The sequence below is a fragment of the Thalassophryne amazonica genome, chromosome 19, assembly GCF_902500255.1.
Source record: "Thalassophryne amazonica chromosome 19, fThaAma1.1, whole genome shotgun sequence".
Lineage (NCBI taxonomy): Eukaryota > Metazoa > Chordata > Actinopteri > Batrachoidiformes > Batrachoididae > Thalassophryne > Thalassophryne amazonica.
In genome coordinates, this window is record NC_047121.1 from 53,318,158 (window position 1) to 53,341,867 (window position 23,710).

General features: G+C 40.3%; 1 protein-coding gene across 1 annotated transcript; it reads right to left on the reverse strand.

The window, feature by feature from the left end:
• Nucleotides 1-2,443: 2,443 nt before the first annotated feature.
• Nucleotides 2,444-20,545, reverse strand: hmgcl (3-hydroxy-3-methylglutaryl-CoA lyase). The gene is made up of 9 exons (XM_034159842.1): nt 20,422-20,545; nt 16,986-17,066; nt 15,023-15,130; nt 6,136-6,231; nt 5,793-5,941; nt 4,892-4,955; nt 4,619-4,807; nt 4,421-4,546; nt 2,444-3,037 (listed from the first exon to the last, which is right to left on the reverse strand). The coding sequence occupies exons 1-9, from the start codon at nt 20,506-20,508 to the stop codon at nt 2,936-2,938; spliced, it is 1,002 nt and encodes a 333-aa protein (XP_034015733.1). The 5' UTR covers nt 20,509-20,545; the 3' UTR covers nt 2,444-2,935.
• Nucleotides 20,546-23,710: the final 3,165 nt, after the last annotated feature.

Consider the following 23,710-nt stretch of genomic DNA (forward strand, 5'->3'; position numbering starts at 1 on the left):
CATGTCTTTATGTCTGTAAGACAATCCTGCAGTTTAGCTAATTGGTGTGTGTCCTCTGGCTTCATGGATAGATAAAGCTGGGTATCATCTGCGTAACAATGAAAATTTAAGCAATGCCGTCTAATAATACTGCCTAAGGGAAGCATGTATAAAGTGAATAAAATTGGTCCTAGCACAGAACCTTGTGGAACTCCATAATTAACTTTAGTCTGTGAAGAAGATTCCCCATTTACATGAACAAATTGTAATCTATTAGACAAATATGATTCAAACCACCGCAGCGCAGTGCCTTTAATACCTATGGCATGCTCTAATCTCTGTAATAAAATTTTATGGTCAACAGTATCAAAAGCAGCACTGAGGTCCAACAGAACAAGCACAGAGACGAGTCCACTGTCCGAGGCCATAAGAAGATCATTTGTAACCTTCACTAATGCTGTTTCTGTACTATGATGAATTCTAAAACCTGACTGAAACTCTTCAAATAGACCATTCCTCTGCAGATGATCAGTTAGCTGTTTTACAACTACCCTTTCAAGAATTTTTGAGAGAAAAGGAAGGTTGGAGATTGGCCTATAATTAGCTAAGATAGCTGGGTCAAGTGATGGCTTTTTAAGTAATGGTTTAATTACTGCCACCTTAAAAGCCTGTGGTACATAGCCAACTAACAAAGATAGATTGATCATATTTAAGATCGAAGCATTAAATAATGGTAGGGCTTCCTTGAGCAGCCTGGTAGGAATGGGGTCTAATAAACATGTTGATGGTTTGGATGAAGTAACTAATGAAAATAACTCAGACAGAACAATCGGAGAGAAAGAGTCTAACCAAATACCGGCATCACTGAAAGCAGCCAAAGATAACGATACGTCTTTGGGATGGTTATGAGTAATTTTTTCTCTAATAGTTAAAATTTTATTAGCAAAGAAAGTCATGAAGTCATTACTAGTTAAAGTTAATGGAATACTCAGCTCAATAGAGCTCTGACTCTTTGTCAGCCTGGCTACAGTGCTGAAAAGAAACCTGGGGTTGTTCTTATTTTCTTCAATTAGTGATGAGTAGAAAGATGTCCTAGCTTTACGGAGGGCTTTTTTATAGAGCAACAGACTCTTTTTCCAGGCTAAGTGAAGATCTTCTAAATTAGTGAGACGCCATTTCCTCTCCAACTTACGGGTTATCTGCTTTAAGCTGCGAGTTTGTGAGTTATACCACGGAGTCAGGCACTTCTGATTTAAAGCTCTCTTTTTCAGAGGAGCTACAGCATCCAAAGTTGTCTTCAATGAGGATGTAAAACTATTGACGAGATACTCTATCTCCCTTACAGAGTTTAGGTAGCTACTCTGCACTGTGTTGGTATATGGCATTAGAGAACATAAAGAAGGAATCATATCCTTAAACCTAGTTACAGCGCTTTCTGAAAGACTTCTAGTGTAATGAAACTTATTCCCCACTGCTGGGTAGTCCATCAGAGTAAATGTAAATGTTATTAAGAAATGATCAGACAGAAGGGAGTTTTCAGGGAATACTGTTAAGTCTTCTATTTCCATACCATAAGTCAGAACAAGATCTAAGATATGATTAAAGTGGTGGGTGGACTCATTTACTTTTTGAGCAAAGCCAATAGAGTCTAATAATAGATTAAATGCAGTGTTGAGGCTGTCATTCTCAGCATCTGTGTGGATGTTAAAATCGCCCACTATAATTATCTTATCTGAGCTAAGCACTAAGTCAGACAAAAGGTCTGAAAATTCACAGAGAAACTCACAGTAACGACCAGGTGGACGATAGATAATAACAAATAAAATTGGTTTTTGGGACTTCCAATTTGGATGGACAAGACTAAGAGACAAGCTTTCAAATGAATTAAAGCTCTGTCTGGGTTTTTGATTAATTAATAAGCTGGAATGGAAGATTGCTGCTAATCCTCCTCCTCGGCCCGTGCTACGAGCATTCTGATAGTTAGTGTGACTCGGGGGTGTTGACTCATTTAAACTAACATATTCATCCTGCTGTAACCAGGTTTCTGTTAGGCAGAATAAATCAATATGTTGATCAATTATTATATCATTTACCAACAGGGACTTAGAAGAGAGAGACCTAATGTTTAATAGACCACATTTAACTGTTTTAGTCTGTGGTGCAGTTGAAGGTGCTATATTATTTTTTCTTTTTGAATTTTTATGCTTAAATAGATTTTTGCTGGTTGTTGGTGGTCTGGGAGCAGGCACCGTCTCTACGGGGATGGGGTAATGAGGGGATGGCAGGGGGAGAGAAGCTGCAGAGAGGTGTGTAAGACTACAACTCTGCTTCCTGGTCCCAACCCTGGATAGTCACGGTTTGGAGGATTTAAGAAAATTGGCCAGATTTCTAGAAATGAGAGCTGCTCCATCCAAAGTGGGATGGATGCCGTCTCTCCTAACAAGACCAGGTTTTCCCCAGAAGCTTTGCCAATTATCTATGAAGCCCACCTCATTTTTTGGACACCACTCAGACAGCCAGCAATTCAAGGAGAACAGGCGGCTAAACATGTCACTCCCGGTCCGATATATCTTGTATGATACCAAAATATAGGTTTCTTTGTACTTTGCCTCATCTCATGTCTAGAAGGAAATGTTGACTCACAGATGTCCAATTCAAGGAAAACAACAACAACAAAAAAAACTAAACTAAATAACAATGTTACTAACAATGAAATGAAACACCTCAGGTCATGGCACAGATAGTGACTGACCGTATATAAGGCACATTTAAGGTCCACTGTCATACAATCAACACATAACTATTTGTTTTTTTTTTCTTCTTAAATAGAAGAAGGTATCAGCATAAGTACCAACCAAATACTAGTTTTCATACTCATAAATGAACAGTCAAACTAAGACAATCACTGGTAGAACTGGGGGTGGAGGTTGGCTCTACAGTCTTTGAGAGAGTTTGCCTAAAGTTTACTGGTTGCCTGGGACACTTTGGAGTTGGTCTTTTTGTTGAGGCTTCGACAGATGAAAGCTCCGGCATCCATCAGCTTGGACAGGTCCACTCCCTGAGATCAGAGCAGAAAGGTCAATGTGAGTCACAAGAAAGATTCAAACCTGAGTGACTGCACATTAATGTAACAGAGTATTGGATTATTTGGCAACTAGTAAAGTGGCAAACTAGCAGTTCCAAATATACTAGATTGTCTGCATTAGAATAAGTTTTGTTTTTATTCGTCACATCTTTCTATGAATTTGTAAATCTAAACCTATGATCTTAAAGTTTTTTGTTGTTTTGTTGAAAGTATACGAGTAATCTTTTATTGAATTAGTCTTTTTACTGAGCATCTTGGTTCCTGCAAGTTAGCTGATGTTTCTTCTCAATTCCCCATCATAGACACAACACATTATCAAAACTACAGCCTGACCAAGATATCAATTATTTGATAATATCGACTGATAGACGCCTTTTGCAAACATATCGGTATTGCTGTTATTTTTGCAGATTCGTAAACTTTTATATTACTAAATAAACAACAGAAAAGCACTCCGGTTGTTGGAAATGGTGTCATTACATAGTCTGTCAAGAAGAGGGTGGTACAACAGCAGTGTTTACAATGCTGTAAAGCATGGTTGGGACCCCCATCACCCCCTTGGTCATACTGGCTACAACAGACAGACAAAAGCCCACTATGCCACCAGCTAGAAGAAGTCAAAATAGTCAAGAAGCCCATGTATCCAAATGCTGAGTGAAATGTTACAAATCACTCCCATTTTTTTGCATATTCGCAGATGTATCAGTATCATCCCCCCCCATAAAATCTGTAACGGTTGGGCTCCAATCAAAATGTCACACACCTATCTCACAAAACCTCCAAGCACTTTTTACACAGATGTCAATTCAGTGTGACTATTTCTGCCGCTACCTAGGCAGCAATGCCCCCTCAGTCCAGGTTCATGTTTTTAACAACTGCAAGGCAGAATTAGTGGCTGTGGACAGTCTGTCTGTATCTGAAAAACACACATGAAACGAGCCAAAGCAAGCCTGACTATAATTTGATATCTATTCAGTGTTGCGTCACTTCGGGGGAAGTGTGTGTGTGTGAGGGGGCTTACCTGTCCCAACACACAAATGGTGCTAGTTCCAGCTTCACACGAGCTCACAAAGTCACACCCATGTGACTAACTCCCAAACGTACCATCACGACAATCAACAAACCATTTCCTGGCATTAATATTATAAAGGACCACAACATGTTTGTATATTCAAGTTTTATCACCACCACATGTCGTACTGTGACCCTTTGTTCATGTTCTGCCTTGAGTGTCCAAAACATACAGAAAAGTCTACATTATGGAAGACAGAAAGGTCACGTAGGGCCTCAAAAATACAACAATAATTACAAACTGAACCCACAATGCAAAATTCATTTAAAAATACAGCTTCTTACTGTGTGAATCCCAAGTCCATGCAGCATATAGACCACGTCCTCAGTCGCCACATTCCCAGAAGCACCTTGGGCATAGGGACAGCCGCCGAGTCCTGCTACTGAAGAGTCGACCACACTGACACCCATCTGCAAAGTGCAGGAACCACATTAATGCATCAGAACAGACTGATGTCAGACGAAGCTGGATTCAGTCCACACCTGCAAAGCCACGAGGATGTTAGCTAGTGCCTGGCCGTAGGTGTCGTGGCAGTGCACTGCCAGAGTGCCGACCGGCACCTCTCTGCTCACAGCCTCCAGCATTTCACTCATCCCACCTGGAGTCCCCACGCCGATGGTGTCACCCAGGGAGACCTCGTAGCAGCCCATGGAGTAGAGACGCTTCGCCACCTGCAAGGTGGAGACACATACTGAGCGACTGCATAGACTTCTGTAAGACTGACAAATGCAAACATGTATTCAGTGAGAACTCACATGTGCAACTTTTTCAGGCGCCACTTTGCCTTCATACGGACATCCAAGAACACAAGACACATAACTGTGGTGACGAGAAGTGTAGACATCACAAACTGTTCAAAAAATACTGGAGAGGCTCAGCTTACACTCTGTTTACCTGCAGAGGCTTATTTAAGCTTCTACGTGCGCACTGATGCAGTTTGGAAAGCCACAAGGTTCAATATTAGTGTGTCCACTAGGGGGCAGTCACATTTTTCAAAATGCAGGAGTCAAAAGCTGAGCCCACCACAAAACCTTAAATTATAATTTTATTTTATTTTTTAAAGAAATCGTGAAATTTCAGCTACAGAAGAAACACCTAGCAGCCAAGACTTAATTTCTTGTCAGAAATTTATTTTCTTGTATAAAATGAACCTGTGACTGGTGGCAATGCAACAGACAAAAGTTACACTGTGCACATTTTCTCCTATCACGATCACATAAGCCTGTAACCCCTTCAGAGTTGTCATGGGTGTCTTGGTGGCTTCTCTCACTCATCTCCTCCTTGCACACTCATTTTTAAGAACTGTGCACTCCAGACAGATTTATCATACTCCTTGTATTTCTTAATGACCGACGGTCATGCTGTCAAAAACATATTCAGTGACTTGGAAATGTTCATGTGTCTCTCCCCCAATGATTTGTATGAAAAATAATCTTTACACTTCTTTGTCCAGTTTCTTATGGGCTCTAAAAGTCAAGGGTCCACATATAAAAATGGGCTTAATTTTGAAATGGTTAATGCCATATTTGTGTTTGTGATAACCCCTTAAATTAAAGATGAACGTTAACACAACAAGCACATTTTGACTGTTTCATTTCAACTAAGCTGCGTTGATGTACAGAGGCAACACACATACACGCGTGTCATAAACTGTACCCTCTGACAGGCACACGAGCCTCTTTAGCGGCCTTCATGACCTCTTCAAAGCGCTGCAAACTCTCGTCCACTGAGCAGTTGATGTTCTTTTTGCTGAATTGCTCAGACGCTGCACCAAATATGGCGACCTCTGAAGCTCCCGCCCCTACCTGGAGTGAGATCAACAATGACATTGTCAAACATGAAAATTTGCTCATTTCAGTAAATAAATAAATACTTTGCATTGCATTTTCCCTCAGCCTAAGATTATATTTTCAGTTTTCTTTTTTTATGAGCTCACTGACATTTAAGAGTTGCTGAAACTGAGGAGAAGCTGTGTTGGAGGATGACTGCTGACACTCACAGCTGCCTGGAAGCCCTTCAGGTTGGGTGTCAGGACTGGGTAAGACACTCCTGGTTTCCTCCGTATCCCCCTCATCACCTCCACCTGGTCTGCCATCTGACATTTGAAAAAATAAACAAAAATATGAACAATGAGAGACTAGACTTGCCAGCAGATGTACACAGGGTTCAATGGCCTGGGGTGGGATAGATTTGAAAGCTTTTACATATATTGGAATACTGTGTAAAAACAGAAAAGGCTGTGGCCTATATCAAAAGATTTGCCACATTCCAAAGAATGCAGGAATCTATGAATATTGATTATGCAAAGTATGGTCTTGCAGTTTGGGACAAAATGCATTTTCCTTTATTGCAGCGCCACCTGGAGGTGAAAAATGTAAAATTTAGTATGCCACTAATGTGAGTTGGTTTACACCATTCCTCAAAATTTCAGCTTGATCAGTTGAAATTTTCAAATTTAAAAGCCAATAGGCCACACCCCCTTTCAACAATCATGATGAACTTATGGATCAAGTACGAGTTGTTCCAAGATTACCTTTGTGATTAGCCAATTTTGATATATAATTTTGAGACTGATGGCGCCCCCGTGCGTCCAGTCAAAACTATTTTAATCAGGCAGCCTCTCTGCACCATTGAGCATCAGACACGTGACTTTTATCCAGATCGGAGTTACTGCTATGAAGATGAGCCCAACTTCCTGTGTCACATGTTTTTAACAGGAAGTTCATCTTTTATTTCACAGGTAGGTTAAAGCCCATGAAGCTCATTTTAATAACCTAAGCTTGTAAGGTCCAGTAGACTCTATGTGCAAAGTTTGGTGATGATCAGAGCAACGTTGTGGGTTGCATCTCAAAAAAAATAAAATCAGTTTTACATATTTTGCAAATTTGTGTAAAAACTATCTTTGCGCAAGAGGGTGTGGCCTAACCTAGGAGATTCAGATTGTGACAGTGAATGTGTCCATAAGGCAACTGAATGGGCAATGTATGGTTTGGGAGTTACTGCCCAAAATGCAAACGTGCTGCTATAGCACTCAGACAGGCAGGTTTCTTTCAATTTTTTGTATCTCAGTTACATGCAGAAGTTTGTACCAGTTCTGAAAATGGCCCTCTCCAGTTTGTATGGTCCAACCTGCAGTACTGCATTTAAAGGGGGAACATAAATAAATAACAACAACAATAATAATAAAATATAGAATGAAAACAATAGGGTTCTGAGCAAGGTGTGTGTGTGTGTGTGTGTGTGTAGCAGCACTATAAATACCTGAAAAGAACACTGAATTCATCCACATAATTTGATTTGAATGTTAGACACTAGACTGGCAACTTGTTTCTGACAGATTGTTTGCTGTTGTGACGCTATTCTGAACTTCACACGGTTGTATATCTTTCTTTTATTTCTGTTTAGCACTCTCCTGGTTATTAATTGTATCTACTCTGAATGTTATTTAACTATAGTCCTGTTGTAATTCGCTAGCAGTTAGCATTTGCTAGCAGTTAGCTTTCGCTAGCTACGTCGACTCCTCCCTTCCCACCCGTTGTTATTTTTATAGCTGGTTCTTTTTTACCTGGTTAATACTTCTGTTAGTTTTTTAGTCAAACTGCTGTGAATTTTAAGTAATTATTTTACTCCTGTGTAAATCTTAGGAGCGGCTAGCATTTTCGCTAGCGGTTAGCTTGCGTTAGCTACTTCGAACCCTCGTTTCCATTTTTTCATTTAATTTTTTTTATATACTTCTGTTAGTTAACTGTTAGTGTAACTGTTGTGAACTTTAGCTTAGTACTTTATTCTTGTGTTAATCTTAGGAGTGGTTTATATATATATATGTATTTACTGTTCCTACATGTCTAATACTTCTGCTCAGTGTAGCTGCTGTGAACATTAAATTCATTTATTTTCATCTGTGTGAGCCTTAGGAGTGGTTAGCTTATCCACTATTGGTTAGCTTGTGCTTGCTTGGCTATACTCTTGAATTTCCTAGTGCACAAAGTACACTACTTTACACCCTTCATAAATCCTGTGTGATGCTGGAAGATATGGTGGCTCGCTTAGAGAGCCGTGTCCGTAAGTTAGAGCAGCTTCTTAGCTCAGTGGAGTTAGATGTTACGGGCACTCCAGATGAGGTTAGTGTTGGGCCGGCTAGTGAGCCTATTAGCATCAGCCTAGAAATGCCGGCTGTGGAGGATGGTTTTCGGACTGTGGCTAGGCGGAGGAAGCCCCGTAGGGCTTGGTGCCCGGTTGTGGCACCCCGATCACACTCACCACTGTGAATCGGTTCTCCCCCTTGGATTTACCTGATGTGAATTCTCCAAGCCCACAAGTGACTTCCACTCCTATCTCCAGGCCGCACCACCGGACTTTAGTGATAGGGGATTCTATCACCCGCAAAGTCAGGTTACAGACTTCGGCTGACGTTAAATGTATTCCTGGGGCCAGAGCTCCCGACATTGCATCCCATCTTAGGGTGCTGACATTGCAGAAGGGAAGACAGACAAAGGAACATGACATGAGATATAGTCACATAGTTATTCACGTTGGCACCAATGATATCAGGAGGAAGCACTCAGAGGTCACAAAAATGGACATAGAGAGGACTTGTGACCTTGCCAGAAAGATGTGTCGGCATCGATTAATAGTCTCTGGTCCCCTCCCCTCCCGGGGTACTGATGGGCGTTTAGCAGGCTGACATCATTAAATAGGTGGCTGGCACAGTTTTGTCAACAGCAAGGCTTTTATTGATAACTGGCCTTCATTCTGGGGCCGCCGTGGCCTGCTGATTCCGGACGGCCTCCACCCTACTGGGGAAGGCGCCGCCATCTTGTCTGCGAACATAGATAGAGCTTTATAAGGAGGGTAATATTAAGAATCTACAGCAGGCCACGGAGCAGGTGATTAGACACCCTGCAAGGCTTATGACAAATGTGGGTGTGGAATCCATTAGCTTAGCGGGGAAATTAGTGCAGAAAATCCACTATGGTGATAGTGCAGTTTATCTGCCAGGGAGGGAGATTCAGCAAGTTGAGACTGTGGCCTGCTTCCGTAGACGTGTCCATAAAAATCGTAGAGGGATATGCTTTGCAAACTTAATACCCATTACTATATTGGATGATGTTGAAATTGTGGATGGCCTCGTCGTTGTTCGAGCAATAGCAAAGATTTCGTGTCTGCTACCTACAACGCGCGTGGAATGTCTCAAACCTAAACCTACTTCTAGGCATCTTATATATGCTACTCTGGAACCACCCCTAAACCCAAACAGTTCAACTGTCAACGCCACTGAAGTCCTCAGAATGGGTCTCATTAACATAAGATCACTGTCCTCAAAATCACTGTTGATTAATGATTTAATTACTGATCATCACTTAGATATGATTGGGTTATGTGAAACCTGGCTTAAACCTACAGCTGTCCTCCCCTTATATGAGGTCCACTGAGGTCCACTGGCGCCCTCTCTGCGGTGCTGGCAGAGAGGGCGCCAGTGGACCTCAGTCTGCAGTTCATCTCCACCTTAAAGACACTAACCACAGGTTTGAGGACAAGGAAGTTAAAATATTAGCCAGAGAGAAGAAATGGTTTGAGAGAGGGGTCAAGGAGGCATTCTTTGTGAAACGTTTGAAACCCAGCCTTAACCGGGGAGGGGTCTGAGACACGCTTTATCCCCTGTTTACAATGGGGTTCTCAGGTCAAAGCAGTTTCAGTCTTTTGTTCATGGTAATGAGTCATTCACATCATCAGCAGAATCGCAAAGGGAGCCATCAGGAGAGGGTCCGTCCCATCATTAGGAGGGACAGCTGCCCTGTCATTAGGAGGGTGCTAACGAGAGCACAATAGGGGCTAATTAGAGCTATTGTTTAGTCACTAGCCTACAGCAGTCTGCCTCTCGGTAGGAGGGGTCTGGTTAGGTTTAAAACTCCAGCTTTTGTGACTTCTTTATTATTCTTCTCTACAAGAGTCAAGACAGAAGTCAGACCACCAGAGCAAGAATTTTAGCTGAGGAAGCATCTGCGATTTGAAGCAAAACGTCCTCGCGTCAAGCAACCCAGTCCAGTCGAAGATTCAAGCTTCTCTACTATAACTTTGAGAAGAAAATAGATGACATTAGGTTGAACATATTCCAGCATGCCTTAACCCAGCCACTACACCCTGCAATTGAGGTGGGCGCCACTACTGAGGTATTACCTAGATTTACAGAATTTGACAGTATCTCTCTAGGCATGCTGACGAAACTCGTAACGTCAACAAAAAGCACAACCTGTTTATCTGATCCTATACCAACAAAACTGTTTAAGGCAGTGATTTTCAACCTTTTTTGAGCCGCGGCACCCTTTTTATATTTACAAAATCCTGCGGCACACCACCAACCAAAATAATATTATAATGCTATTACCTCTGGTTTTGCGCAAAACCAATTATCGCAATAGAAAATCGATACAGAAAACACCGCATTTCGAAAATCGCCAAGCATTTTGCGCTCTGATCTCAAGTAGGGCTGTCACGATTAGGAATTTCTGGAGATGATTAATTGTCAGACAAATAATTGCGATTGACGAATATATTTTCTATTTTTTTTCTTTTTTTCCCCTTCTTTATATTCTACTATTGTAGTATAATTACACAACTCTGGAAGAACGTTTGGCTTCTGTGAGTGGAGAAACTGGGAATAGTGCAACATTTTTATTTTTATCTTCATTTTACATACAGTCCCAACTTTTTCTGAATTGTGGTTGTTTCTGTTGCATTTCTGAAATTGTTTCTCCTCATCAGTCACGTTTTGTGCTTAAACACTACATTAAGCTCAAGACTGAACAAATAAATACTCGTACCTTTGGAAAATAACAGCTGTTAAAGTTCAGAGTTCTCACCTGCTTTTTGTGATCTCTGCGTCTGAACATTGTTTTTTTTTTTTTTGTGGCTCAGTTCATTCATATATTCTCATTTTTTAAATATGTTTTTAAAGATATTTGACCGTTTATTTCATCTCATGATCTCATAAATTCAGCATACGACGTGCACATGGTGTGAACAGGACGGTAACGGCAGAATCACACCTTTAGACAAAGTTCAGAGAGAAGTAAAAGCTTCACGTTTTCGTTTTGTTAACATGTTCACTCCATTTAAAATCCTCTCTGCTCCGCGCTCGCTGCGCACTGAACGTGTCGCGCCTGCATTCAGGAATCTCTTCCCCCCCCCCCCGCAGTCTGCAGCCTGTTAACTCCGCGCGCGCACACACAGGCACAGACACACACACCGACAGCTCCGCATTTTAGACGGCTTTTGAAGGAGACGACACTGTTTTAATCGGCCGTCAGCCTCCTTGTTATTGTCCCGCCTTAAGACGAGAGCGAGGCTGCAGCACGTTTGACGTCAGATTCTGAGTCGTTTTATGCTTTATGGATAAAATAAATAATTCACGGTAATCGCGAATATGAAAAATAATCGCGAATATGAAAAATACCCACGGCACCCCCGACGATCGATCACGGCACCCCGGTTGAGAATCACTGGTTTAAGGACCTGTGTCCCACTCTTGGGCCAATTGTGCTGGAAATTATTAATCTTTCTTTAACTTCTAGATCTGTTCCTAAATGTTTCAAATCTGCAGTGATTAAACCATTACTTAAGAAACCTAATCTTGACCCTAGTGTATTGAAAAACTATCAACCGATATCAAATCTATCATTTTGCTCTAAAATTCTGGAAAAAGTAGTGTCACGGCAGCTCGTAGACTATGTTACTGAGAATAATCTCTTTGAGCCACTGCAGTCTGCTTTTAGAAAATATCATTCCACAGAGACGGCTCTCACTAAAGTGGTGAATGATCTTCTGCTTACAATGGATTTGGACACCACTACGGTTCTGTTGCTGTTAGATCTCAGTGCTGCATTTGATATAGTGGATCATCATATTCTACTTGATAGGCTAGAAAATCATTTTTGGATTACTGGGAGTGCCCTTGCATGGCTGACGTCATACTTGACCTGTCGTTCTCGCTGTGTTTTGTACAGTAGCACTACCTCTAACTTTAGTGACATGAAATTTGGGGTTCCTCAGGGGTCTGTCTTAGGCCGCCTGCTTTTCTCCCTTTATATAGCACCCCTTGGGCACATATTGTGGCGTTTTGGGATTACCTTTCACTGCTATGCAGATGATACTCAGTTATATATATGCTGACAGCTGCTGGTAATCTCGTTCACATAAAATCCTTAAAAGATTGCCTTGCAGCAGTGAGAAGTTGGATGTCTAGAAACTTCCTACTTTTAAACTCTGAAAAGACTGAAATGATGGTTCTTGGTCCAGTGAGACATCGGCATCAATTTGACCAGTTAACACTCAGCCTAGGCTCGTGTGTCATACATCACACTGACAAAGTGAGGAACCTTGGGGTAATTTTTGATCCTTCGTTGTCCTTTGGCCTCCATGTTAGAAATATTACTAGGACTGCTTTCTTCCACCTTGGAAATATAGCGAAGATTCGTCCCATCCTGTCTATGGCTGATGCTGAGACCCTGATCCATGCGTTCATCTCTTCTAGATTGGACTACTGCAATGTTCTATTTTCTGGTTTACCGTAGTCTAGCATTAGGGCTCTCCAACTGGTTCAAAATGCTGCAGCCAGACTTTTGACACGAAGCAGAAAGTTCAACCACATTACACCCATTTTGGCGTCTCTTCACTAGCTTCCTGTCCCAGTGACATCAGATTTTAAGGTTCTGCTACTAACCTATAAAATTATTCATGGACTGGCACCCTCCTACCTAGCTGACCTAATTAAACCTTACGTACCGGCCCGGGCTTTACGTTCTCAGGGTGCAGGACTACTTTGTGTCCCTAAGATGAATAAGAAGTTTGCGGGTCACAGAGCTTTCTCTTATCGTGCCCCTGTTCTGTGGAATGGTCTCCCTGCATCAATAAAACAGTAAGATTCTGTGGAGACTTTCAAGTCCAGACTTAAGACGTACTTATTTTCCCTTTCATATGGCTAGCATACTGGTACAGTTTTGTTTTACGCTTTTTACTCTTTTAATTCATGTTATTAGTAACTGGAGCGGGCCGCGGCCTCAACTTCACCTAAATTCTGGGTCTTTTAGTGACGTTTAGGGCTAGCGGCTGGCGATCACCTTAGTATTTCTTCTGTTTTTCTTGTTGATTAATGCTGGCAAATTATACAGTATTTTTTGTCTTTCTGATGCCTGATTCTGTTTTTTTCTCTGTTTAAGGTGCAGCTCCATCCAGAGATGGGAGTTGTGTTTGTGTTGGCGACCCTCCTGTCCTGTGCACCAACAGCAATTCTTGTATATTCGTCCGTGAATTGTTCTGTGAATTATTTCTGTAATTTATGTTTGTAGCATGGCCCAAGCAGAGGGTCACTCCTTTGAGTCTGGTCTGCTTGAGGTTTCTTCCTCAGAGGGAGTTTTTCCTTACCACTGTTGCTCTGGGGGTTGGTAAGGTTAGACCTTACCTGTGTGAAGCGCCTTGAGGCAACTCTGTTGTGATTGGGCGCTATATAAAGGAAAATAAATTGAATTGAAAAAATACAAGGGTCACATTTTTTGTGCATTTAATTAATTCTTAAACATGTCACGAGCCAGTCAGAATGACAAAAGTAGAGGCTGGACAGCAGGTAGCTCAGTGGACTAAAGAGATGAGTTCAGTTACCAATCACACTGTCTGAATCCTGAGACAGGACACTGCACCCGCATTGTCTCAGTCAACCCGTCTGTTAATGGGTACCAGCCTTGGCTGGGAACTGCTGTCCCATCTGGGGGAGGGGGAGAAGTAATAAACTGTCTCAATTCAGCGTCTGTATCCTTCAAAGGTTGCATCTGAAGAACACAAGCATCATAGTGGTGCGACTTGCCTGCCTCATTTCAAAGGCTCTTTGGAATTCAGCAAATGAATGCAGCTTTCATTCCACCAAAACAAAGGATACAACAAGTGTATCCTTCATGGCCCAAAGGCCCAAACAATCCCAAGAGTCCCTGGGAGATTTTTTTCTCCCTCAAATACAAAATAGTTGGTTAATAAATAAATAATAAATAAGTGAAAATGACTAAACTGAGGCGCTACATCCACTACAATAACTTGTCATGTGCAACTGTCAAGGTTGCTAAGCAACAGGGGTAGGGCTCAGATAAGCTAATGGCATAGTTACAAAAAATGCTCCCTGGGCTAGACGGTCTCATTTTGGAATGGTTGGTTTGGCCTCCGCAGATCTTGGAAGGCCAGATTTTTGTAGAACGCAGCTTTTAAAAGATGTGGCCCCTGAACTGAGACACGGCCACAGTCTCATCTGCTTCACACTGGAATCAGGGAATAAACACCTCTTAGTCAGTATTCACATTACTCTGTACAAGTTTCTTGTTCTTTTGATCATTTTTTTATGTGACTATTATCTCTGGCTTGTCAGCAGACTAAATAAGGATAAACATGAACACTGCCCTGGAAAAGAAAGTGGGCAGTAAACTGAAACTGCTGCACACCAGACCAATCAATGAGACAGCATGACTAGAAACAGAAAATGATTTGTTGTACGCTCTGACTGCCCACTCTCCTGGTCTAAACAAGTGCTTCACTCAGTCTAAACAGTGTAATGGATTAAATATATGGCACCTTCTCTTTGTCTCACAACATGGTATCAACTGTGCAAGAGTCAACAGCTGCAACTCTCTAAAGCACATCTGTGTCTGACAGACTGGTTCAGACTAAACTGACATGTCTACTGGGCACAAAGACACACCCACATGGATCTGATCAAAGGATCTCCAATAATCCCTAAAGGCAGCACACAGACTAAAACAGTAAACAAGTCACATCTGGGAAAAACATGTCACGTTTGTTCCCAAACGGCCGCTGTGGGTGGGACAGCTGTTTGCATAAGACACACTCACCTGTGGAACCCATTTTGGCGACACGAAGCTGGTGGCCTCAATGACCTGCAGCCCTGATTCTGACAGCATGTCAATCAAATGAATTTTTGTCTCTGCTGGTACAATGGTCTGTTGAGATCAAACAATAAAACAAAAATTAAAACATAAAACAAGTGCATAACTCAAAACTATTTTGCCAGGAGCGACTGGTTACACAACACATGAACTACACACCTTCCCCGTCCCAAACCTGAGCTGTAAACAACCCAGATCTATTAGCTCATTCACCATGTGATGTTTCTGATTGCTACTGTGTTTGCTCAACGTTGCCACACCAGATCCTGCGTGGATCTGCATGTTGATTTGGCACATTTTACACCAGATACCTGACAGAACTGCAGATGCACATGGAAATTGGGGAAATTAGTTCAACTTAGCTGGCAAGTACAGATCAATGACGGTTAAAGGAAGATTTCAACACTGAAAAGGAGGAGATTTTTTAAAAACGCACTACATCAGCACCTACATCACGGAATCAAACTGTAATGACAGTAAAGTGTTTAAAGCAGAGGATCCTCAGCTTGAATCCTCATCAGACCAGAAGGTCCTTGAGCAAGGTCCTTAATGCCCAAGTTACAGCAGTTACGTGACTTGCAAGGTAGCAGACCTTGCAATGTATCACACACTGTTGCCTTTCAAGCTCACTCCCTATCTACTAGTTTGAAAACACACAGTCGTCACACAACACAGGGCAGTTATTTCTATTCGAGCACACACAGTGCTGTGAACTGTGACTGATACATAACCATCAATCCTCCATTGTATGCTTTATCAAAAAGAGGCAGCATTGTGACAAAAAGCGACTGTCAGTCACGGTCCTAGGCTTCTCCAAACACGGCACAATGAGAAATTCTTACAAACATGTTTCCTGTCAATAAGTCTGATATTAAAGTATCCAAATGAAAATCTTTTTTTTTTTTTTTTAATGAAGACTAATAGTACACACATTCACAAAAGCTGCATGAGCTGTTAAGTGACTACTGCTCGGTCAAAATTAAATGGCATTTATGTATAAAAAACTGTTATTATGTACTATTATGTTATGTTATGTTAACTGTTATTATCTAGTACCTGTGTTTTTCTTGGTTACAAAACTAACAACTGTCTACTTGATCCATGCATTAAATTATTTCCTTGACAGAATAAAATTTTTCTGTTAAACAGAATGTAAATTAAAGAAAAGTGATGTTTTTTCAGTGTTACAGATTTGGAAATAACTGATAATATGACTTGATGATATAAATGCTTTGAAACTTGATACAGTGTGGTGATCGGAACAGTCTGGGGATTTGTGCACTGGAAAAGAGCCATCAAACATCTGTTGTGTTGTGTCCGGTGATTTATGTAGAGTCCACAACAGTCTCATAAAGAGGACATAACCTGGGTTAATTTCAGTGTTAAAAATAAAATGGATTTTCTTGTATTGAGGATGCTTCTGCTCACAATAAAATTCACACTGACATCTTACGAGTAAGTTCATAAAATAAGAAAAATTGACAGTAACAGCCTGTAGAGTCTGTTAATGGAATGTAACTGATCATACGTCCAAATACTCTCTCAGATCATGGTATTTGTCTAAACAATATCTTGCTATGTAAGACGCTTTCCTAAGTTACAAAGTTATAAGTTATAATATATATCTGTTTTCTTCAAAATCCCGATGGTCAGTTGTTTCTGTTACGTAGAGTCCGTAACACCAGAAAATGCAAATGTGGATATTATATTTAAACTCTACAAAATTTCTAACTGATGAGGATATTTCATGAAATTTTGAACCAATCCCTGAATGAGTGTATTTTGCATTGGACATAAGATGATCAACATAAGATAAAAGTGAAAAATCACCCTCTTTACAAAATTCATTACCATTTGATTGTGGCTGCTAATCATTTTTTAATTTGATGAGTCAAAAACATTAACATACCCTCTCATTCTGCAGACCGTCTCTGGGTCCAACCTCCACGATTTTTACCCTTTGAGGAAGATGCAGACTTCTCGCAGCAACCTACACACATACACACCTTCAATATTTCACCTTACAAGTTTAATTAAATGTATACAATTTTGATGTGCACAAAGGTTTAGATGTCTTTAAGGGATGATCATTTTTATTACTGATTAATCCATTATTTCCTCCATTAGTCAATTAGTTGTTAGGCCCACAAAATGTAAAAAAAAAGAAAAAAAAAAAGAGTGAAAATGGTGAATTTTTTTCAGAGCTCAAGGTGATGCCTTCAAATGTGTTGTTTTGTCCACAATCCAAAGGTACTCAGTTTATGGTCAGATAGGAGTAAAGCAGCTCGTAAAATAAACCAGAACATATTCACATTTAAGCATTTAAGAAGCTGAAATCAAAGAATTTGATTTTTTTTTAAATAAGTTACCAAAATAATCCAATTAAATTATTTTGTACAGCACCAAATCACAAAATAAGTCACCCCAAGGTGTTTCACAAGAGACCTCTTCAGACAAAACATATTCTGCACTACACAGCCACAATATCTGTTAAACGCAGTGATTAATTCTTTCTCCTTTTTAAAGTATCAACTAAAGTTATTACAGCATCAGCATTTTCAACTTTGACCTCTGGACCAGATTGTAACACTGACAGCAGCAGCTCCTTTCCACTCAAAGTGACAGATGCAGAAACAAGATATTTCTTTCAGAGGTTTAAAAAATAGTTAGCAATAGTAAAAATAAATAAAAAAATAAAAATAGGCTGGTTCTAGCACCCATCAAGAGCAACATCCCCCTCCCCCTCCCTGGACCAACATCCACTTGGGCCTTCACACTGCCCTGTCACATCAGGAACGGCGGGAAAGCTATGTGCGGATGCTGTTCATTGACTACAGCTCCACCACCCCAGTCCCCACGTCAACCTGGCTGTAAAAATAAGCATTCTTGGTCTCAATACACATCTGTGTAATTGAGTCCTAGACTTTCTGAATAACAGTCACAGTCAGTGTGCATGGGGAATCACACCTCCATCAGACTCAAAGCTGGAGCACCGCAGGGCTGCGTGCTCAACCCCTACCTTTACTCCATCTTCAGAGGTTCCACTTCCTGAGGAGGCTGAAAAAGGCACAACCCCCACAACAACAGCTGGTTACCTTCTACAGGAGACTATAGAATCAGTCATCTCACACTGCATCACATTCTAGTACTCTAGCTCCACCTCGGAGAGCAGGAAGGCCATCCAGAACATTATAAAAACTGCCCCCAGCTTCCAACACTGTAAGAAGTGCACAGAACCCGACAGACTCTTCACCCCCCTGCCATCTGGGAAGCACTACAGAACTCTGTACACCTGAACATCCTGACTGTAGAACAGTTTTTACCTCACAGCCATCGCATTACTGAACTCAGAGCACTCCCACCCCCCTATTTCCATCCAGGACTCAACTGTTACAGCTGTGGAATAATATACCTCAAGCACCTTATCATGAACATAACACCTGTCTGTTGTTTTTCACGGCAAGGGCTATCCGTATGTAGCCGTATTTGTATAGTGAAATTCTATTTGTACGCAGCATTTCTCCCATTGGCCAATATAGGTCACATGATTAAGAGGGTACATACTTGTACATGTATTTGCTATTGACACATAGATTCCTAAACGACGTTAATCACAACCACTAAACCTAACTATAACAACACTGCAACAAATAGAATTTGGAATTATTAATATTAGCTTTGCACCGAAGCTCGAATTAATAATTCGCTCTTATTGCAGACGAAGGCACAAACCGGAAATGGCATGAAACAATCCAGAAATGGCAAAAAAAAAAAAAAAATTAACAATTGGGAAATGGCACCAAAAAATAAATAAATAAATAAATAAATAAATAAATAATAATAATCTGCCCAGTGGAGAAAAAGCCACAAACCAGACAACATTGTCGGAAAAAACTATAATGGGACTTTCACACCGGAAGCAGCAGAAGCACTGTGAAATGGTCTAAAAAAGCATTATTTTCAATGAGGCATGTCACATTTTTGACGCGGCAAAAATGTCACATCAAAAACTGAGCTAAAGCGATGCTTCTGCCAGGAACGCGCATTGCCACTTGTCGTCAGGCTGCCATGGTCAAAGTTCAACCCAATCTTTTTTTTTTTGCCTTTTCAAAATACAAGAACAAACACTTATATAAATGCAGACAACTGACACAAAATAAAACACAATCATTAATGTATCATCAAATATATCAAACTTTGTCAGCAAAACAAAAAAAAAATCTCAAAAAAAATGTAAAAGGTGTAAGGCACAAGAAACTCACCCAAAGTCTATTAGTGATAAGTCTCCGAGGTATTGCAGTGTATATTCACTTTTCTTATAATGTGTTAAGTTCAACCCAATCCAACTTTTGCTGCTGTGCGCTGTGACGTAGCGTCGCGCTATCCAATATAAACGAGGCATCAGGCCAAAACATGGAAGACTGCAGTGCAGAAACCACTGATCTGTATAAAATACTGTGTTATATACGGATCAGTGGCAGAAATTGCTCATTTATACACAGCAGTTTTCTGAAGAAAGTTCTTGCAAATTTTTTTTTACCTCAAAATTAATTTGATTACTGTAAAAAAAGCTTCTTACATTAGAACACTTGTAATTAAAATAGTAAAAAATTAAATATTCTTTAGAAAGCTTTATTCATCTGTAAATTAAAACCATAACTTACCTGTTATTTCAGATTAGATGATTTCTTGTTTAACATAAAGAACCTTGAGCATTTATTTTTAGACAAGTAAAATAACATGGAAATATGTGCTTTTTTTAAGTCTGCTATATATTCATCTCATTGCAAACCAGAAAAACAGACACTGTAAATCAATACAAATGTTTATTATAAATGCAAGAGCTTTGCTCGTTCATGTCCGCGACATATACATATTATGGCTACGTAGTACGAATAGCCACTTACTTTTCTCTTCCAGGACCTTACTTTCTGTAGATAGGTATATATTATTTTCTGCTCTATAGTTTCTAAATTCCTTTATTATTTTACACTTTAAACTGAACATCTGCTAAACGACATCTCACTGTACTTGTACAGTTAAAATAAAGGTATTTATCTATCTAGTTAAGTTTAAAATACATCACTTCAATGTTTTTAAGCTACAAACACGAAACCTTTAAAAAACCTATAAGCTCTAAAGTAATCACCCAAAACTGGTATATTTATTTATACCCACATACTTAAAAGTTTCAGATTATTTCCTGTGGAATATTTTGGATTTTTTTTCTGGTATTTACCGTCAGGTTTCTAGTTAAATGTGACTGTAGCTAACACTCATCTGACAACCAGAAAGCAGAAAACAAACAAACTCCCACTGGAAAATAAAAACGCAGAAAAACTCACAGATTTGAGCGCTGCCGCGGCGCTAAAAGATAAATATTGTTGACGCATAACGAAGCTAAAACACTTTCTGTTGACTATGGCTGCCATGACAGACCAAACAGGATGTGACGTCACCTTTCTTCTTCCTCTTCTTCTATGGCGTTTAACGACAGCAGGTATCCTTATTGCTGCCACCTTCTGCATCAGTCCATTATTGCAGTACTAAAACCTCTCGAGTCCAGTGACTTTCAAGTATTTAAAAAGCCAACACTTCCCCCTCCTACTTACTTGATCCTATGTCTAAAATGCTTCCTACAGAAACTTCTTTCATAGATTGGTTTAAAAAAAAAAAAAAAATCAGAAAATGTGCTTCTCTACAATTCAAGAAACATTTTTTGGGAAAAAGCAGGTAAATTACTTTTTCTGGGGTAGTTTTTCACGCTGAATACGAATCTGTTTGCTGAGGTCACTAATTAAGGGTCAAAGGTCAAGGAGTGCAAAATTCAAAATTTTTAAAAAAGTGTTTTATGTGACATCCATCAAGACATGTAACTTATTTTACAATATTTTGAATAGTAAGATTCATACAGGCTTTAAAAATGTGAGAAAAAAGAAAATGTGAAATACAAATAATGTTATTTTGTAAATAGCTCCATATTCGAGCGACTTTTAACATACTGTTTCCTTTCACTTTCATTGATGTGATTACATGCCACAAGTTAAATGGTTGACTGACTCATATCCATAAGTAATTCCTAGCAACATTATTCTAATTTTTTTAAATCTTTTCTCCAATTTTCATCCCTGTAAAGAACATAGTCTTAGTTTCTCAACAGAGGAAAAAAACAAAAAACAATCAAAAGCATGCTTATTTAGGGTCTGCTCCTTTCTCTGCCCCTGACCAAGGCAGCGTTTACATCTGGAGCATTTTGGTCCCCGGGCACTGAACTGTAGCGTGAGTTACAGCTTCTTGTAACTTTCCCACAATAAATGTAACATTTTTCCCTCTTTTCCATAAACTTCCATCATCTGCAAACAATAACTTACCAATACCTGAATCGAATCAAGACACTAATGTGAGATCTAACGTGGACTCTGCCAGTTCTTATATCTATCCTTGTCTTTTTACTATCATTTATCCTCTATTATCTGACCATTATTATTTTTCCTTTCCCTTCCCCATAAGGTATTTCACGTTTTCTACTTCATCAAATTCTGTTTGCATGGATTAGAACAGTTTATTACTACTATCTTCTTCCTTTCGGCCCATACTTCCACCACCACATATTCATGTTCTTCCCATATACATATTGCTCGATAGGGTACTCCCCTCTTTATAAAACTAGTATACCCTTCCATGTCCTTGTACCCTATGTCATCTAACGCCATTGTAGCCAAATAACACAAAATCCAAACTAGGCTTTAACCATGTTTCTTGAATACATATTATATCTGGTTTCTCAGTTCTACTATTGATAAATTGTTTAAAATCCTGTCCATTTGCTAATAAATGTCTTGCATTCCATTGTAAAAGTCACAATCAATTGGATCATCCTAAACTATTCCCCTCCTGACTTGGCGGCACACTGAGCCCATCCCATATCTCTTCCCACTTTAAACCCACCATATCCAAATGCTCTACTGGCGCCTTTGTAATCATTTGAACCCTCTGTTTTTGACTTAATGTCAGCTGTTGCATTTATTACCCTGCAATAAAGGTAACCAAGTCCCTCTTTTCCTCCCATGTCTTTCCTTCTCTTTTGAGCATTTCCTGTCTCTGTGTCCATGCAGTCAATGACAGTTTTGCGACTGATATTTTCTCCATTAACTTTCTTTGGTGGTTCAACTCTTTTGAGTGCTTCTGCATATGACATCTACATCTTCACTTTTACGTTGAGAATCTCAGCTTCTCTTTTCATAACTTCACATCCCCAGTATGCAGCACGATGGACTCCACTACAGTTGAAACATTTTGGACTCACTCCCTCCCCACATTCTCCATAGTCATGGCCTCCACCACAGTTGGCACATCTTTTCTCCCCCTACACAGGTTTTCCACATGGCCAAACGTCTGGCACTTAAAGTGCCACATTGGTTTTTGTACGTCCTCCCTCACCCTGTACCTCATGATTCCAAAATACACCTCACTCGGCAGGGCTCTTGTGCTGAATTCTATCCAGACTGTTTCTGTCTTCTTGATTCTCCTGGCTAGATGCTTTGCACTTCTAACTGCTCCACATCAAGGCTTTAGATTCTTAATAATGAGTTCCTTCATGTCAGCCGTTACAGGGATCCCACAGATCACTCCTTTACTTCCCTGTTCGCTCTCACGAGCTGAGCCATGACAGCTTTCCCAACAGATTGCAAGGTTTGAGCTTTACTCTGCTTCTCTGAACTGCATCCGATTAACAAGTTTCCATCATTCAGAAACTCTAACAAACCTCACATCTCCAACCTGACTGAACCTCCTCCTTCACCTTCAAATCTCACATCAAACTGTTCCTTACTCTCTGATCCCTCATTCCTTGTCCTCTTTGATCCCTTTTTTTACCCACCATGACACCAAAGTACTACTCCCATCTTCTTTCTCCAAATCATCTCTCCCTGTTCCATTCCTATTCCTAAAAGTAAGGAATACCAGCAAGGACACCTGAACAGCCTCTGTGGGTCTGTCAGTATTCCCTGCAAAATAATCCCTCCTCCAGCCCCACGACTCTTAAGTCTGTGGTGGCTTTTATCAGCAGTTTACACGTTCCAAACCCTCCGCTCCTTAAACACTCTTTCTTCCCTTGTTTTCCTCCATAACGAAATTTTCGCGCGAAAACCACGACCCACTTTACACTATAGCGCCACGACCACATGACCTCCGACACTCCTCCCTTTCTTGCTTTTTTTTTCTTCGTCCTTTAATTAATGGCGGGTCGCAACCAATTTAATAGGTGCATACCGCCACCTACTGTACCGGAGTGTGCATCCTCAGGGCGTGTACTCCCTTTCTGCTGAGCCCACTGAACGAAAAAGGCGACTTTGACTAATTAACATAAAGGGGCGTGTCTACACACCTTCCGCCCGCCTTCCTCGCGGCTGTGAAGAAACAACCGAGTGAGAAACCCGTCTACGACACCTACTGGTCAGTGAGAGTATTAAGTCGTATCGTCAAAAAAATAAATAAACTGATTATTTAAAATATTACAAGTTTTTTTTTTCCTTTTGATGATAAAGTAAACAAGCCAAACTGAGTCTTCTTGTCAGATTGAATCTGAACTCTCAACTTTTAAAATTAAAATAGCAAAAATAAACAGGAATGAGC